The sequence below is a fragment of the Anopheles nili genome, chromosome 3, assembly GCF_943737925.1.
Source record: "Anopheles nili chromosome 3, idAnoNiliSN_F5_01, whole genome shotgun sequence".
Taxonomy (NCBI): domain Eukaryota; kingdom Metazoa; phylum Arthropoda; class Insecta; order Diptera; family Culicidae; genus Anopheles; species Anopheles nili.
In genome coordinates this window covers 68,451,047-68,466,572 of record NC_071292.1, presented here as the reverse complement: position 1 = coordinate 68,466,572, position 15,526 = coordinate 68,451,047, and the positions used below count along the sequence as shown (strand labels likewise).

The 15,526-nt window shown below is 47.0% G+C and overlaps 4 protein-coding genes across 4 annotated transcripts in view; 2 read left to right on the top strand and 2 right to left on the bottom strand.

Annotated features, from left to right (window-relative positions):
* Positions 1 to 7,416: 7,416 nt before the first annotated feature.
* LOC128724910 (protein TSSC4) lies at positions 7,417 to 8,219 on the bottom strand. Its single transcript, XM_053818630.1, has 2 exons — positions 7,944 to 8,219; positions 7,417 to 7,860 (listed from the first exon to the last, which is right to left on the bottom strand). Exons 1-2 carry the CDS (start codon positions 8,187 to 8,189, stop codon positions 7,417 to 7,419), a joined length of 690 nt encoding a protein of 229 aa, XP_053674605.1. The 5' UTR covers positions 8,190 to 8,219.
* LOC128724909 (small integral membrane protein 13) lies at positions 8,188 to 9,399 on the top strand. Its single transcript, XM_053818629.1, has 3 exons — positions 8,188 to 8,208; positions 8,324 to 8,354; positions 9,206 to 9,399. The coding sequence occupies exons 1-3, from the start codon at positions 8,188 to 8,190 to the stop codon at positions 9,397 to 9,399; spliced, it is 246 nt and encodes an 81-aa protein (XP_053674604.1).
* On the top strand, positions 9,345 to 10,179 carry LOC128727695 (N-alpha-acetyltransferase daf-31). Its single transcript, XM_053821634.1, has one exon. It carries the CDS (start codon positions 9,463 to 9,465, stop codon positions 10,066 to 10,068), a length of 606 nt encoding a protein of 201 aa, XP_053677609.1. The 5' UTR covers positions 9,345 to 9,462; the 3' UTR covers positions 10,069 to 10,179.
* Positions 10,180 to 11,725: 1,546 nt separating this feature from the next.
* Positions 11,726 to 15,526, bottom strand: part of LOC128723624 (breast cancer anti-estrogen resistance protein 1) — a 111,190-nt gene continuing 107,389 nt past the window's right edge. The window contains exons 4-6 of the mRNA XM_053817383.1: positions 13,228 to 14,132; positions 12,978 to 13,138; positions 11,726 to 12,899 (exon numbers count right to left, since the gene is read on the bottom strand). Of these exons, the coding sequence (XP_053673358.1) occupies positions 11,977 to 12,899; positions 12,978 to 13,138; positions 13,228 to 14,132 (1,989 nt within the window). The 3' untranslated portion in view covers positions 11,726 to 11,976. The remainder of the gene's footprint in view (positions 12,900 to 12,977; positions 13,139 to 13,227; positions 14,133 to 15,526) is intronic.

Sequence of the window (15,526 nt, the reverse complement as noted above, 5' to 3'; positions counted from 1 at the left end):
CTGAACGACCACCACAGTGAGCCCCGGACCCGGCGGACGAGTAGAAATAATAACAAAAATACACCACCATTCCAGCACCCTTCGCGAACCGGCGGCGTATTTGTTTTCACCCTTCAAAGCTAACCACAATTTTTTAAACAAACTGTTTGCAAACAGATACACCTTCTTCCTTGAGGGGCTTTGGCCGTGCCAAGTTCACTGCTATCTAAATAGAGATCAAACAGCACCCCAAAATGGACGGAAAACTAAAGACCAACCACCAAGACCAACTGTTATACAATAATGCACCCTTCAAACCCGGACCAGCGTTGACTTCACGGCTAGACTTCCGGCTTTTTTGTTTGGTTTTGTTGTTGTGGTGGGTCAAAGCATCCGATATCTATTTCTGAGCCGCCATCTGGGCGTGAATTATAGCCATTTTTGGCGCCGAAGCACCACTGAATGGGAAACAGCTGTTAATCCCGGATTGGGAGATTGTTTTTCCGATTTTTCTGGCAAGAGAAAAGTGCATAAGGTTGAATTTCCATAAAAGAAACAGCCATTGGAAAGGAAACAGAAGAAAAAACGCTCAAAGGAAAACAGATGAATGAAAATAAATGTGGGGTAATTTAGTATTTTAACAAGCATCCGTCTCTTCGTCTGGGCATCCACTTGGCAGAGTAAATGATTATGTTATGACCGGTTAAATAATGGCAATCCTTTCGGCTAACCAGTCCCGAACGATCGCGTTATTCTCATGGTTGCATCCTTACTTCTTTCGTCATGCTGGTACACGAGTTTCACGCCAGGCAGAAATAGGAAAATTGCAACCCGCATACAAAGTCCCGAATCACAATCCCACCAGTCCGAATCCCCCACCAAAAACGACCCAGGGAAGTTAACCATGCGACGAATTAATTGCAACATACCACCAATTGATGACACTCGAAATCGAAGCGCGATGTGGCCGGAAAGCAAAAGAAGAATCGCTGCCATGTTTGGGGTGGGTCGCGAACGTGAAACATTTAACTGCATCGAAAGAAACCCTTCCCTTTAATCGAGCAAATAAAAAACATCAGCAAACCTGCAAAACGCTAGCCACGGAAAGACGACTGCCACCTTCAAAACGGCAAGTGTGCATCAATCCGGCCAATTGAACCAGATGCCATTAAAATGATGTCACTCGGGGGAGAGGTTTAGCCTATTTCTAGCGGTGGTGGGGATGCTGGTGCACCCGCGGACACGGTGTTATTATTCGTTTTCCTTCTTCCCATTCCGAACGATTTGAGTGCACGCTTTCGTGGCGCGCGACAAACAGCAGATGCATTTGCTCCGGAACTGCGGAAGCCCGAACGGGGTGTGAAGGTGTTAAGTAAGCGGCGCTGGTGTTAACAAGACGCGTAACACTCTTTCGACAAGCTGGTCGATTATGCCGCCAAAGGAATCGAAGACACAGCAGCAGCACGTTTTGCCGGGTGTTGGAAGGAATTGTACCTTAACTAGTTGATTCTAAAAATAGACTCCAATCGAGAGACTATGTCTTTTTAAAATGAATTGAACTCAACGGACGCTTGTTTCAAATTGTATGATTAAATTAAATTAACATAACACCGAGACTGAACACAACCACGTGGTCATTTTTCATAAATCCCTCCACAGGTACCATGTGTAACAATTGATCAGCCTCATGACTCACGGAGGGCGCAAGTGTTTTATTTCCATTTTTCTAGCCACATTCGCGCCGTTTCTGCTCCGCTGGCCATCATCGATTAGCGGTGGCGCGACTACGCATGGCGCACCGGACGTTTTGAAGTTCAATATCATGGCCTCCTGCTCGGCCGAGCGAAGGGCCAAACGGGCTCTTCAGAACAAACGGCGGCTGCATGTGTTCACACACCACCAAACGATGTTAACACCGCGCTGGGCCACTGCATTGATAGAGGAACGGTAGAGCAGGAGAACATCAAACCGTTGCCGCTTCGACTGCTCCAAGGACAGACGGGTTTGTTTCATGGTGGAACAGGACGAATCAGCTCACACCGACCTCCTGCAGCCGCCACTGGCCTGTCTGACACTAAACGCTTCCGGTTGCCGGAAATGCAACGACGGTATGGTAGGGCTACAAAACACGTTCGTGCTTTTGGTGACGGAAACATCAATATCAAGCTCAGAATTGAGCATCAATATCGGTTGGGAACCTCAGGAGAAATTAGCATCGAAATATCTTTCTTTCCTACGCCCTTCGATACGATTTATCCCTTAAAATTGAGAGTATCCCGTCAACCATCGAGGAATTCACAAAAAACGGCCTTCAAAGTCTGCAGCTACTGCAGGTCAATTCCAAGGAACGTTTTTCATCGCATTTATCGAACACTTGCGTGACAAATCGGCCCTCGCGCGTTGGAGTTCGTTTTCCATTTCAAACGCTACTGCATCAGAATGGGCCCCCTATTTTTTAAATTCATTCCAGTGTGGAGAGCCGCCGATAGTAATAAAATGGTCGGTTTTAATGAACGACCGCATGCCGGGTTTTAGCCATCGGAGGAGTGAATGAAACGGTTCAATTATTCGCACCTCATTGGCTTCCTGTCTTGCGTTCACTCTTGTTTCTGGTTCTTCGGCTCTACGGTGCATCCGTGCACCGAGGAGGTGTCTAAAAATACTACCATTTTGTGTCAAGGTGATGCTCCTGCCGAAGCATAGCCATGCATCCATTCTGCCACTCGAAGGAGAGAGGGTTAACGGTGGTAGACGGACAAATAAATAAGCAAACTATTTGCATGGAGCCACCGACGAGCCGGCTTCTTTCCTTTTTGTGTTGGTTTTATGCATCGGAATGCTCCCAACACACTCCGACCGTGTGCGAAGGATGGTAAATTATTCAGGAATGACTCATCGGTGCATTGGCACATGCTGCTCCTTCCAATTTCATCATCTCTTTCGACTGCAATAATAAATACGTTAATCAGCGCTCGTAAGCATTATCGTCGGATTGTGTGGGGTGTTTTGCCCGTTGCACCAGCAACAAAATCGCTGCTTGCAGGCGATAAGATCCACTTCATATCCGCCATTCGCCGCTGGTGCACCATTTCGATAAGCTCAGATTTCGCGACTTCCGTTCTCAGGCGTGATGGGGCGCTGCTGGTTATTATTCTTATTTTGCGATTTATGTTTCCAAACAAAACACTCCAGCATCACGCGGGTCGTTCTTTCGTACGACTTAATTTGCATTTTTTCCTTCCTTCTTTCACCAAATGTTATTGTTTTGGGATACCGATCTCCGTCTGGCTACCCCTTGGGGCAGTTAATGAATGAGATCGAATTTCGTCGTCTGGCCGTGTGATATTATGACCAATGACGCTTGGAATATTAAAAAGTAAATATGGTAGAATCGTGCCATAACACTGACTAATGGGGCAATATGAATATGATACCTTAATCGCCCTTCGTCATCGGCTACCAAACCGCAAGGTGCTCTCAGTTGGTTCGCAAATTGTTGCTTCGATACACTTATGCTGTGCTTTTTTCCACCACCAAACAAATCGATCATGGGAAACACAATTTAGATGCTGCAGCAGCAGGACGAATGGTAGCGTTCGCTTCAACATGCGAAATATTTTGTAAACATATACGATCGTAAAGAAAAATCCCCAAAAAATCACGAACCACGTTCTCGCCGTTGGAGCTCTCTCCTATTACTCGTAATAACGCGTGGCCAGAACCAATCGAGCAAACTAAACCGAACAAAAACACGATACCACGAGGGGGTTGGAATATGATGCTAAAAATAAACAGAAGCCGCATGGCGTATCCACAAATCAGTCGTGCGAACGTGCAGCATTCCTGCGTGCCATGTGTCGAGATTCAAATTTGGGCAAAGCAAGCATCTCAAGCACCGGGAAGTTGATTTGTCATTTAGTTGCAAAAGATGGACATACAACGAGATGATAACGTTTGTAGAAGTCAGGCAAGTCGTCTTAAATTAAATATCCCAGACATTTCTTGTATGAAACGCATGCACACAGAACACACATTTTGTAACGAAGTTTTGGTTGGGAAATTTGAAAGCAATGAACCGAAAGATGATCCTATAGGAGCTTATCAGGGTTTAGACATACAAGGAACAATCGTTTACGCAAACTTCGAACACGGTCGTCATAGAGATGGATCTAGAACCCATCGGATAACATGAATTACTACACGTTCGCTGCGTGTCCTGACAATGTAACCGGTTCTTCTAGGCGTTGCCGTTTCCCCCGAAAAAAAAAACCTCTTGTTTGTTATGAAAACGCGCCCCAAAAAAGAACCACTTGACGCGGAAAAGGAACATTAACCACGATGCATTTTCGTCACCTCAACCTCAAGACGTTCGACACGCCAGAAACGCCGTGACAGTAGCCGTGGTGGAATTCCTCGATCACGTTTGCATTCTCTCGACACGAGGAAAACATCTAATAACCGAACACACCGGATGACGTGGGCGGGTGTGAGCCGGGTGAGTAAGAGGAAAATCAAAACCACCCTTCAGTAGAACCAACAGCAAGGTGGCCACGGAACATTACCAACAGAAGAGCCGGTTGCACCAAAATACGTCGTTTGGGTTGAGGTAGGTGGCAAAGAAAAGCGAGACCAGAAAAGAGATTCACCTTGCTCGCTCTCTCTCTCTCTCTGTGTAAGCATTCGCTCGTCTACAACCTGACCACGGTGAAGTCAGGAACCGGCCGGGAAGGCTGGTCGGTTGGATTTTTTGGCCGAGAGTTTAGAATTTTTACACCCTCATGCGTCGGCGTCGGCTGTGAAGCATAGAGAAATCCTCGCAAGACATACACATACGCACGGTTGCGTCCGCCCAATCGCGCACACACCACCACCACAGGGAAGGTGACCTACTTTAGTAGCCTTTGGCGTACCCGAGTCCGTGCACACCATCACCGTCGTTGGGAAAATCGGAAAAGCGAACCTATCCTGCGAACACCCTGTGGCGTTCGGCAAACGTAAAATGACAGCTCAATGTTTACTGCAAACCAGCCTGGTGTGTGCTTGTTGTGGCGGAGGTGTTTGTTTTTTTTTGTTTTGCGTACGTGAGCGGAGAGGTTGTAACGGAAAAATCGATTTTTCCTTCGACTCCGTGTCCGTCGGAAGGATGTCCGTCGTTCCAGGCACGGGGACTCGCGTTGCGTTATCTGTTATCATTTTTGCGCGTGGTAGTATTCGAGCGTTGCTTACCTGATTGGAAAATGTTGTCCTACGCTTGCTTCGATGTTTTTCTCTCACACACTTTGCTTTGATTCGGGTTGTTCTTTTCTTTTTTCAGCCGTACGATTCAGCACTACTCACACGGGATCGGAACACGTAACAACCGATGAAAAAAGGATACTAATCACCCGATATGCAGCGGGCAACATATCATCGAAGCACAGACACGGAGGACCAACTTTTCCCGACAGCGACAATCGCGACCAAGCACCAAACACAGCCCTGCGTTTCACACAGGTCCACTTCCGTCAGCTAAGTGAGCGAAACGGATCCGTGGTGGTCCGCTCTGAGCAGCCGTAACAACAGCAGCAGCAGCAACAGCAGCAGAAGCAGCTTTCCGAAGCAGTGCGTGCGACCGAGGTTTTGACAGCAGCTGATCCGACAGTTGGCCGTTGCGGAACATGCGCATCTCCTGGCGAACCCTTGCTGGGATATTCCTTCCTTCCTATGGGCACGAGCTTTGAGGATCGCGATAACGTTGCAACGCTTCCTCGGCTGCTGAGGGATCTCTTTTGAGCACACCTTTTGGTTTTGATGACCTTGGGATGAACACCGTATCCAGACGACCAACTGTGCCTTACGTAGATGCCGGCGATAGCGTGGTTATTTGGCGAATACTCAACACTCGTATGATCTTGAAACAGATCGATGACGGATCACGCCACACGCTGCGGATAGAAGACGGCAAGAAATGACGAACGATGGCGTCTGCAAGGCACGCTGCACTTTGAGAAATGGAAACTGTTCTGCTGCTGGCAAGAGAACAAAAGAAGCGAGTTCTAATAAAGCTATGGCGAGAGAGCGTTCCTACGGCTAGAGGGCTGTCAAACTCAGCACAATGACGAAACCAAATAGCGAGTCATAATCGTACTAGAAAATGAGTATTATATGAAAATCACCACAAAAGAATTATTCACAAGCCCAGATAGAACTCATTAATTGATGATGCTATGTTATTGCTATTCATGTGGCTTTAAGATAGTTAGTGCAGATCGTTGACGTCCCGTTTGATGAGTATTTGACAGCCCTGGTACAGAGCGAATGTTGTTAGCAGGAAAGAGAAGTTAAGAGATGGAGCCGCATGGTGGTTTACGACTAGCAAGCGTCTTGAATTCTGCAGCCTAGTTTTCTTGGAATTACGTTAAAGGAAAGTTACGATGAAAGATGTTGGAAAGATCATATTAACCCATTACTAATTGTACTTGCGTAAGAGCGTTAAAAATCCCCAAAAATGTTTGAAAAGCCATACAAAATGTAATGCATAACGTGGGAAATTTCCGGTAAAGCGAGATAGAGCGATAGATAATAGACGAGCGAATGAAAGATGACGATTTGTTTGGCTAAGCGCGGTGCAATTGACGTCATTTATTTATATTATCGTTTTGTTGCAATGTTTTTGTGCACAACAGTTCGCGGATACAATTTTGTAGAAATGTGATTTGTTTCATGTTTCAAATAATAAATTACTCATTCGATATTTAAGTAAAATTACTTACTTAAAATGCCATGTTACAAACGCAGAGTTTTGATTTTCCGTTTTAAAATACGAAAGAAATCACATTTTGTGAGCATGGAGAGTGAATCCGAAGTCCCCGACTGAAAGCAAATACGCAACAGCGAGCAAAAAGTAATAAAAAAATAGAACAAAAACTTTCCGTTTTATGCACGACCGCATTGAGAAAATTTTTCGCCAATGTAACAGGAGAACATACCAGCTAGGAGGTGGAAATAAATTTCAAAACAAAAAGTTTTCAAATTTCACCAATAGATGGCGCTGTGTGAAATATTTCAATGTTTGAAAAATTTCAAGCTTGTTTCAAATTTTGACTAACAGATGGCGCTGTTTCCTATAATAAATTTTTAGCAAATTATGGCATACAGCGCCATCTATGAGTGAAAATGTAAAACTTTACGGTCCGCCGATCGGGGCATTTTGATGCACAAAATTTTTGCCAAAAAGTAACAGGAGCGCATACCAGCCAAGAGGTAACCGATTTTTTCGACCGGAAATTTTTTGGATTTTCAAAAGCGCTTGCAAAATTTACCGTCATTTCGCAAAATTTTTGCACCAAAGTAATAGGAGAGCATACCAGCAGAGAAAAAGCATTTCTTTCGACTTGGTTCGGATGTTAGAAGCTTTTGTACCAATTTCGAAATAATAAAACATTCGTTTTTCAATGATTACTCAATAACGTCTTCCTCGTCTTTATTTTCATTTTCTTCCATCAAATGGTCCAAATGGAGCTCGCTATTTTTCTTCGTTTCCGACACAGGTTTGCGTTGATTCGTACGCTTCGCTTTCTTCGTATCTTTCTGACCAACGACATACTCTGGCATGAGCACTCTCCGCCCATTGTACTGGGGTTTATCTTCCGCAGGAGTGTCCGTCGGTTCATCCGCTTCCTGTAGTTGGCCGCGCAGTCGAACGGATCGATTGAAGCGTACCAGGGACTTGCAAAACTCGCTTTTCCGGGGGTTTGAGCCATCGTTCGGGGTGTTGCCGCTTTCGGACGTCTCGCGTTGTTCCTCCATCTGCTTCAGGAATGAAAATGCAGCCGCTGTGTTGGTCCGGTCGGACATATCCACATCTTCCAGTGTGTATTTGACCCATTTGTGCGGGTTGCGCTACAAGGCAGACGAGAGGGACGATTTCGCAGGTATCAAACACTATTTGCGACGGTCATTCATGACGGGACACAATTCGTTACCTTATAGTCCGGTAGCCGAGTCCTCTTCAGGCATTGTGAAATGGACGCATTCGGACGCTTGAATATGCTCTCCCGGCCACGGTATCGTTCGACGCTGATATGTTTCAACGAGCTGGTTCCACCGCTGCGATCGAGGCTGTAGTCGGTTTCGCTCACATTCTGATGCAGGACCGAATCGGACGCAATAGCCTGTTCAGCTGTCTCCAACGATGAAAACAGGAGAGTTTTCTTTTCCTCGAAACTCATGCTCTACGCCGCAGGTTCAGTTTTGTTTGGTTTTCACTTTGTTTACTTTTTCTTCCCGAGAGCTGTATTCGCTGACTGACAGTTGCTCACGAGCATCCACTGCATGCGCTCGTCGTGATCTGTCAAAACGATAGAGAAAAAAAAACATTAGGAAAAACTCCGGAGGTAAGTACTCGCTGGGACGTAAAGTGCACATTTGTACCGGTTAGCAGTAACTTGTGTAAGAAATATTGGCATCATTCGAGGTCAAAAGTGTCCTACGACTAAATGGCACCCATTGAAGGACACCACGTGCGTGCCTTCACAGATAAAGTTCACTTACCAAGAGTGCCGTGGCCTTCCTGGCCGGCTCCTTGTGGTGTGTTGAGAGAGTGTTACCAAATTGCCTGTTTGCGCTGCCTGCTTTTGAAAGAGAACTTTTGCACGTTTCCTCCGAGTGTAGACAAGATGGTAATTTGTGAATCTCCACTCCAATGATCGCCGAAATCCCCATGATGGAGAATAATGGGGCTTTTGTTCTATTTCCGTGCGACCGTGCGCTTGGTGTATGTTAGTACGTGAGTAGGCGAGTGTGCGCCTGTTTGACGTTTCCGAACTGTCATCGGCAGCGCCTGTTGTCATCTGCCGTGCTCGGGAATCCCAATTGCTTCCACATCAGTCGGGAGGGAACACACGTACCAGGGGATTTGTTTTGATAACTTTCTCACCTGCAATCGTTTCTGGATGCGTTGTCGAGGGAACCGAGCATAAATTTTACTCTTTGATAGTTCTTTTGTACGTTTGACCGGTCTCCAATTCCTGACAGTTTTCCATCGCTCGCCTCCGGCAATGCAATCATGAACGTACAGGATGGTATCAATGCTGCATTTTCGGTGCTCGTTTCGGTGCTTATAGTGATAGTGTTGGTTTGTTTAGGTTTGTGCCAAGAAAGCGGACGTCCTGACGCTCTACCAATGGTTTATAGAATCTCACTAACCTTTGCTTTTGGCTCGTTTTGCTTACTTTCATCGACACAGGTTGGTATCTGGTCTGGAAGCTGTTTCTGTCCCGCTTCAAGCTTGTCCGCGAGCTGCTCGGAATTGCTCAATCGAACGAACACTCTCCGGCGCATCCGACGCTCGGCAAGGATTACTCAACGGTGAGCAGTGGTGCTGGAGGCAGCATAAACACCGACGGGAAGGCACGTACCCGTAAGGTACGACGAGACTAGGCAACGTAACCGAGGAAGAGGCTGATCGTTCCACAAAACCCCTACCCACACACCGCCACGAAGATGAATATTCGCTGCGCGAAACCCGACGACCTCATGAACATGCAGCACTGCAATCTGCTGTGTCTGCCGGAAAACTACCAGATGAAGTACTACTTCTACCACGGCTTGACGTGGCCTCAGGTCAGCTACGTGGCCGAGGACGACAAAGGCAACATCGTGGGGTACGTGCTGGCGAAGATGGAGGAGCCCGAACCGGGCGAGGAAAGCACGCACGGTCACATAACGTCGCTTGCGGTGAAGCGATCCTACCGGAGACTCGGACTCGCCCAGAAGCTCATGAACCAGGCCTCGAAGGCGATGGTGGAGTGCTTTAACGCACAGTACGTCTCGTTGCACGTGCGCAAGTCGAACCGGGCCGCACTCAATCTGTACACGAACTCGCTTGGGTTTAAGATACTGGAGATTGAACCGAAGTACTACGCCGATGGGGAGGATGCGTACTCGATGCGTCGGGATTTGTCGGAGTTGGTTAGTGGAGCGAACGAGCGACCGCAAGGGGACCGAAATGAGGGAGCCGATGGAGACGAGCGCGTGATCACGAACCACAGAGGTGCCGGGGACCACAATAAGGTGGGCCATGCAGGACACGATGGACACTGTTGCTAGCGTATAGAATAGGAGAGTAGGTGGCAGACATGTATGGTGGCGCAGGGTTAGCTTTTTAGGACTGAATGGGTGGTGCGTGTCAGCTGATGGTGTCAATAAAATTCGCAACTAAAAAACCCAAACCCGACGTTTTTCGTTATGCAGTTATAACCTGCAAAAACTACATACATCCGTCGTTATACGTTCGCACCGCCTTAGAGCCGATATCGATGTTATTTATTGAATTGAATAATTTATTTGACTGGAATACTTTCGTCGAATTCCCCGCTCGAACCCTGCAAGAGGGGATCTGGTCGTGCGAACCCGCCGTTTGGCCTAAAGAGCCCCATTTCGTTTGGTGGGGAAGGAACGGAGGCCGCAGAAGACTGAACAGCGTTCATGAGCGTTTGATTTTGGTTAATAATTCGTTACGGATTGTTTTACGTTTAGTTACACCGAAGATAATGAGCTTTCTAAGACGTGCTACAGCTTCTGTCCTGTAGACTTAACGGACGCACACATCGTGCGCCATCGTAGCAAACAAAAAAAATATTCGTTTGCGGTACTTATACAAATCCTTTCGCGATCAATTCGCATTTATCTTTTCCGCGTATCATTCCGACATGCTTGGAGGACTTGGGGGACAGGATATTAACGTAAACATACGCTCTCAACGATACTTTTCCTCGTTTTAAAACACTAATTCTGATTCTTATGATTACGACAAGACTCTACTGTATGACTTGATCTCGTTTGCTATTCCGGTTCTACCATCGATTCACGGGGACTTTTTATGTTGAGGGTTTTGAGCGAAAGGGAGTAAAATTCCGTCCACTTGAATTGTGCTGGAGAAAAATTGTATCCCGGGGCGACTCCCAATACTTCGGTGTTTTGAATAAAACATCCTCTTCGATACGTCGGTTGTGTTAGCAAACGGTGGATGTGCTTTTGGTCGCCAATTTGGCTTGATTTGGGATATTTAGTTACACACCCATACCCGCTACTGTGTCGACCTGTTTGTTAAATAGAACGAAAATTGTGTGGTTTGTTACTAAACAGTTACACTGATCTAATATGTGTAGCCGTCGATCGTAATTTTCATGCCGCAAGCAATCGGTTTCGCAGTAACGGCACGGATTTTTTCGCTCTATATCTAACATTTGTTACCTTTGGAATTTGTTTCATTCGTTTCGATGTGCTTACCCCAACGCGGCTTAGAGTGACTGTTTCTCGATCTGTTTGCTTTCGGAGGGATACAATATGTTCCACCCACCGTTTACCAGTATCATAAATGTTAGACACAATTATTGCTGAATTTTCTCGCCCTCCTAAACCGGCCGTACAATTTTTAACATAATCAAGAAATTGTCTGCGCATAGCTACTAAGAACGAAACATTAATTATATCTCCATTTGCGTGGAGGGTCGTACAAAAGCAAATAGTCTCGCCACTTACTATGTAACGCGAATTACATAAAACACAAAAAAAACATATACAATATTTACAACATAAAGAGATATACATATATATGGCGCCTTTATAGTAAGGTGGTTGCTAGCTTACGTTTACCATGATTTTGGCGAAATAAAGCAAAATCTGGGTAAGTGTCTTGCAGCCGATAGGACCACGCTTTCCGTTTTGCGCGGCCCATCGCGTCATCCCTCTCTCTTGCGTGGGGTTCTGCTATATTTGGCATTTGCTGCGCACGTGAGTTCGCTTGCGTATGCGCACACGTGGCCGACTTGAATAATTTCCCGGATCGTTCGGGAGTCAACTCTATCCTCCTTTTGCAGTCAAGTACTGTTCGATTACAACAAGAGCAACCCGAGAAACCCCTTGAGATCTACTTGTTATTTTTGCTACACTCGCGTCTTCGGGATCTCGCTTTTGTTGGCTTTAAGGAACGCTTTAGTTCTCCCCATTTCCTCCCTACTGCTGAACGGCTTCCAGCATGGCGATCTTCAGATCGCTGGCTAGATGCGAAATATCCACGACGGAGTCCACCATCTCCTGCACGGCGGTGACACTGGGGAAGTTCTGGGCAGCCTTCTTCGTCTTCGCAACGCATGTCTTAAGCGCCTCGGAGAGGGCATCCGCGCACGAAAGCACACGTGTCTTGATGCACTCGCGTGACACGTTCCGGTGCACGATGTCACCGATGTTGACGAGATTGTGGGCACTCAGCACCACAAATTTGCCGTACGCGAGGAAGAACTTCGGTGGCTGGTTGTGTTCGACCGTCTGCAGGAACGCATCGATCGCCTGCGTGAGGTAGCCCATGTGCGTGACCGTCTGTGACGCGTAGTACACCAGCACGGACTTGTCGTTCGGGTCGAGCGCTTCCGGCTTCTCTGCCACCGTAGCTGCGGCCGCATCAGCCGCATTACGCACCACGTTCTCGAAGTTCTTCTTCAGATCGTTTGGCAGCGCGTCCCGGATTTCGGCATTTGTTCGAGCAGACGCCTCTTTGGATTCGAGACTGACGTAATCGTAGTCCTCGGGCCACTCGCCTCCAGCAGCTGGTCCCACTCCTTTCCCAGCACCCGTCGGCGTCTGAGGTGTGGTCGCGGCGGACGTGTGCGGAGTCGAATGCGAACGCTTGAAAAGTAGGGTCGCATTGCCCTGAATGAAGGACGCGGTCTGACGGACGTCCTCGGTGAGCGTTTGCGCACATGCGATCAGCTGATCGAGACTGTCTGGAGGCAGCTGTTGCTGTAACTTCTGCGTCGCTTCGGGACGTTGCAGTGTCACGAGAGTCCAGCCCTGACCATCCAGATTTTGGGATGCTTCGTGTACGAGTTTATCCGCGTCGCGCAGTGCCTTTACGAGCGGTTTCAACTTCTGTGCCAACCCTACAGAACAAAAGGATAGAATTGGATCGTTAGTTGATGTGTTCCTTCGTTACAGTATCACCGATTGATCACACTTACCTTTGTCCTCTGCCTTAGTCGCATTACCCAAGGCCCCATCGCCGAACTCCGCAAGGTCGTGCAAAGCAGTTCGTAGTCGTACAGCTGCTAGCTTCAGGTCCATCAGGATGGGATCTAATTTTTCCTTCACCCTCCAATTCGGAGAAACGAATGAGAGTAACCTGAAATGCGGAGATTTAAAGATTTGTGTGAAATATTTTCGCCAACATACACGCCTCTATTTGAAGTCACAATGGCAATGAAACCTCACCTAGTAACGGCTGTCGTGGCTTCGTTCTGCAGTCTCGCGAGCGTTTCCAGAGCGGAAGAGAGTTCCAGTGGTAGCTCCTTCGGTATCACCGGCTGGTGCTGGTGGAGTTTGCCCGAAACGTACCCACTTGCGTTAGCACCAGAAGAGTGCATGTGCGATGGTGGCACATCATACGTCGACATGCTGCTAAAGGAGGACATCGACATCGAATGATGGCTAGTTGTGAAACTGGGCGTTCCCGGTCCTCCCTGTCCAGCAGCCGACGATGGTGGTGGGGGTGTGGAACGCACCGACACCGGATTGCGACGTGGTACGTCATAATCGGGCATGTTGGCCAGCGAGGAACGGTTCGAGGACGACAAGCTGAAGCTTTCAGACGTTAGCAACGACGAGTTGGAGCTGCTTGGCGTCAAGTGCTGCTGCTGGGAGAGCAGAGGCCGCGGTACGTCATAGGATTCCTCCATCCTGTATGCACCGGGTGGCAAGTGTGGGTACTGCTGGTGCAGTTGATGATGGTGTTGATGATGATGGTGGTGTCCGGAAGGATGTGGATGCGGGAAGCTTAGTGAGGATGATGGCGATGGTGAGGACAGCGCAGATGGAGGATAATGTTGCAGTTGTTGGGCCAAAGGATGGCCACTGCCGTATGGGTGTGATGGCGTCCGGTTCCACGTTGTCCGATGGTGTGAATGATGCTGGGGATCGTACCCGGTTCCCGGAGTCGTTGGTCCACCGTGCCCTATGGGAATGGCCGGCTTCGGCACGTCGTATGTATCGAGGGCGTCTGCAGAAGCTGAATGGGGATGCTGTTGCTGGTATGGAGGACCACTGGAGCATACGCGCGCCGACGTCGGTGGCAACAGATCATACAGATATACGTCTCCACATTTTTGCGGCGTGAGAACCTGCGAACGAAACGAGGGAATGCAAAAGCGAAGGGTTGTTAGAAACCATTCCGAAAGGCAGTGCTACCGTTTATCGTGACGAAAATAAATGAAAGAGAAACGAGATTCCAACATTTGCGGGAGGATCGAATTAAGTCTTGATATTCAATTGTTCCCCGGTGGTTGCCATTCACTAGCCGTATCACGTTTCCCGCGAAAACGCCAAAAACGAACGCCGGCAATACGATTTCAATAGAGGTTAGATAATAGCGACTCGAATAAGTTGGCAAATGCTGGAGATGAGTCGTGCCCGCCTGTTGAAAAGTGTGATTAACGGTAGCGCAAATACGATTGCTCACAATCGAGAAACAGGTCGTAATATTTTATAATCATTCTCATTGACGTAATCTCGGTGGATTAATGGCAATGTTTATGGTTTGAATGCAACTAATTATTTTTAAATGCCTTCAAACATATCTTCTGCTAACATTTGATTAAGTTAGTACTGTCGATTGTAAACAACCGTGAAAGAAACATCTGTAAAACCACTAAAACTAGACTGAAAAAAGTGATAAACAGAAAGAAGATTGAATACATAAAAAAAAACCAATTATTTGTACATCTTAAAGATTCAATAAAGTGTTTGTATGGAAATATTCCAACTGTGTCTTGCACTTTGAATTAGAAGCGGATACAAAATTCGAAGAATTTTCTCAGCCATTTTCCATTTTACTTATTTCTCATTCCCAGTCATTAGGCGTCCCTAATATTAGAAGCGCTTGTCTGTTGCTGCATCATTGTTCTTGAGAGGGCATTTTAATTAAAAATTCTATCGCTAGGTTGTGAGATCATTCTGAACACTATCACAGGAGGCCGTGCCAGACGCTTTCTCATTTTCGCACGTTCGTACACAGTCACACTCGAGAACCAGGACATTCGTAGTGGGGGAAATAAATCAATCTTTTGGTCTAGCCCGATGACGGAACCGCCGCCACCATTTGTTGCTGTTTTCCACATCACAGATACATGTCCTTGTTCCTCTTACATATTGTTGTTCTAATGATTCAGATAAAATCCGTAATGCATGTTGAATTTACAGCTATTCAAAAAAAAATACACACACTCACACACACATTCAACCGCTTACCGGTTCGCCTAAGAACGCAACATTAGTGTATTATATCAAAATCACTCTAAAAACTACTCCTTCTTGCAAAATGTTCTCCTGCCCCGTTTGTAAGGATGCGTGATTTCACTGCCTCCGGAAACGGTTGCTACGATAGTGCGAACGTCGCGTCGTTTACACACTCACCGCACCGTGTTATCTTGGTAGGAGAGGTTTTCCGACCGCTTTTCATCGCTTATCCTTGTCACGCTCGCTAGTTTGCGGATCCTTTTGTCACTCTTTTCTCATG

Excerpts from the sequence above, each read along its gene's own strand:
- LOC128724909 (XM_053818629.1), top strand. The coding sequence starts at position 8,188 with ATGCTCTACGCCGCAGGTTCA. Across the intron at positions 8,209-8,323 it reads TGCTCTACGCCGCAGGTTCA|AGAAAAAAAAACATTAGGAA; the intron begins GTTTTGTTTGGT and ends TCAAAACGATAG. Across the intron at positions 8,355-9,205 it reads CATTAGGAAAAACTCCGGAG|GTTGGTATCTGGTCTGGAAG; the intron begins GTAAGTACTCGC and ends TCATCGACACAG.
- LOC128724910 (XM_053818630.1), bottom strand. The coding sequence starts at position 8,189 with ATGAGTTTCGAGGAAAAGAAAACTCTCCTGTTTTCATCGTTGGAGACA. Across the intron at positions 7,861-7,943 it reads CTCGGCTACCGGACTATAAG|CGCAACCCGCACAAATGGGT; the intron begins GTAACGAATTGT and ends TCTGCCTTGTAG.
- LOC128727695 (XM_053821634.1), top strand. The coding sequence starts at position 9,463 with ATGAATATTCGCTGCGCGAAACCCGACGACCTCATGAACATGCAGCAC.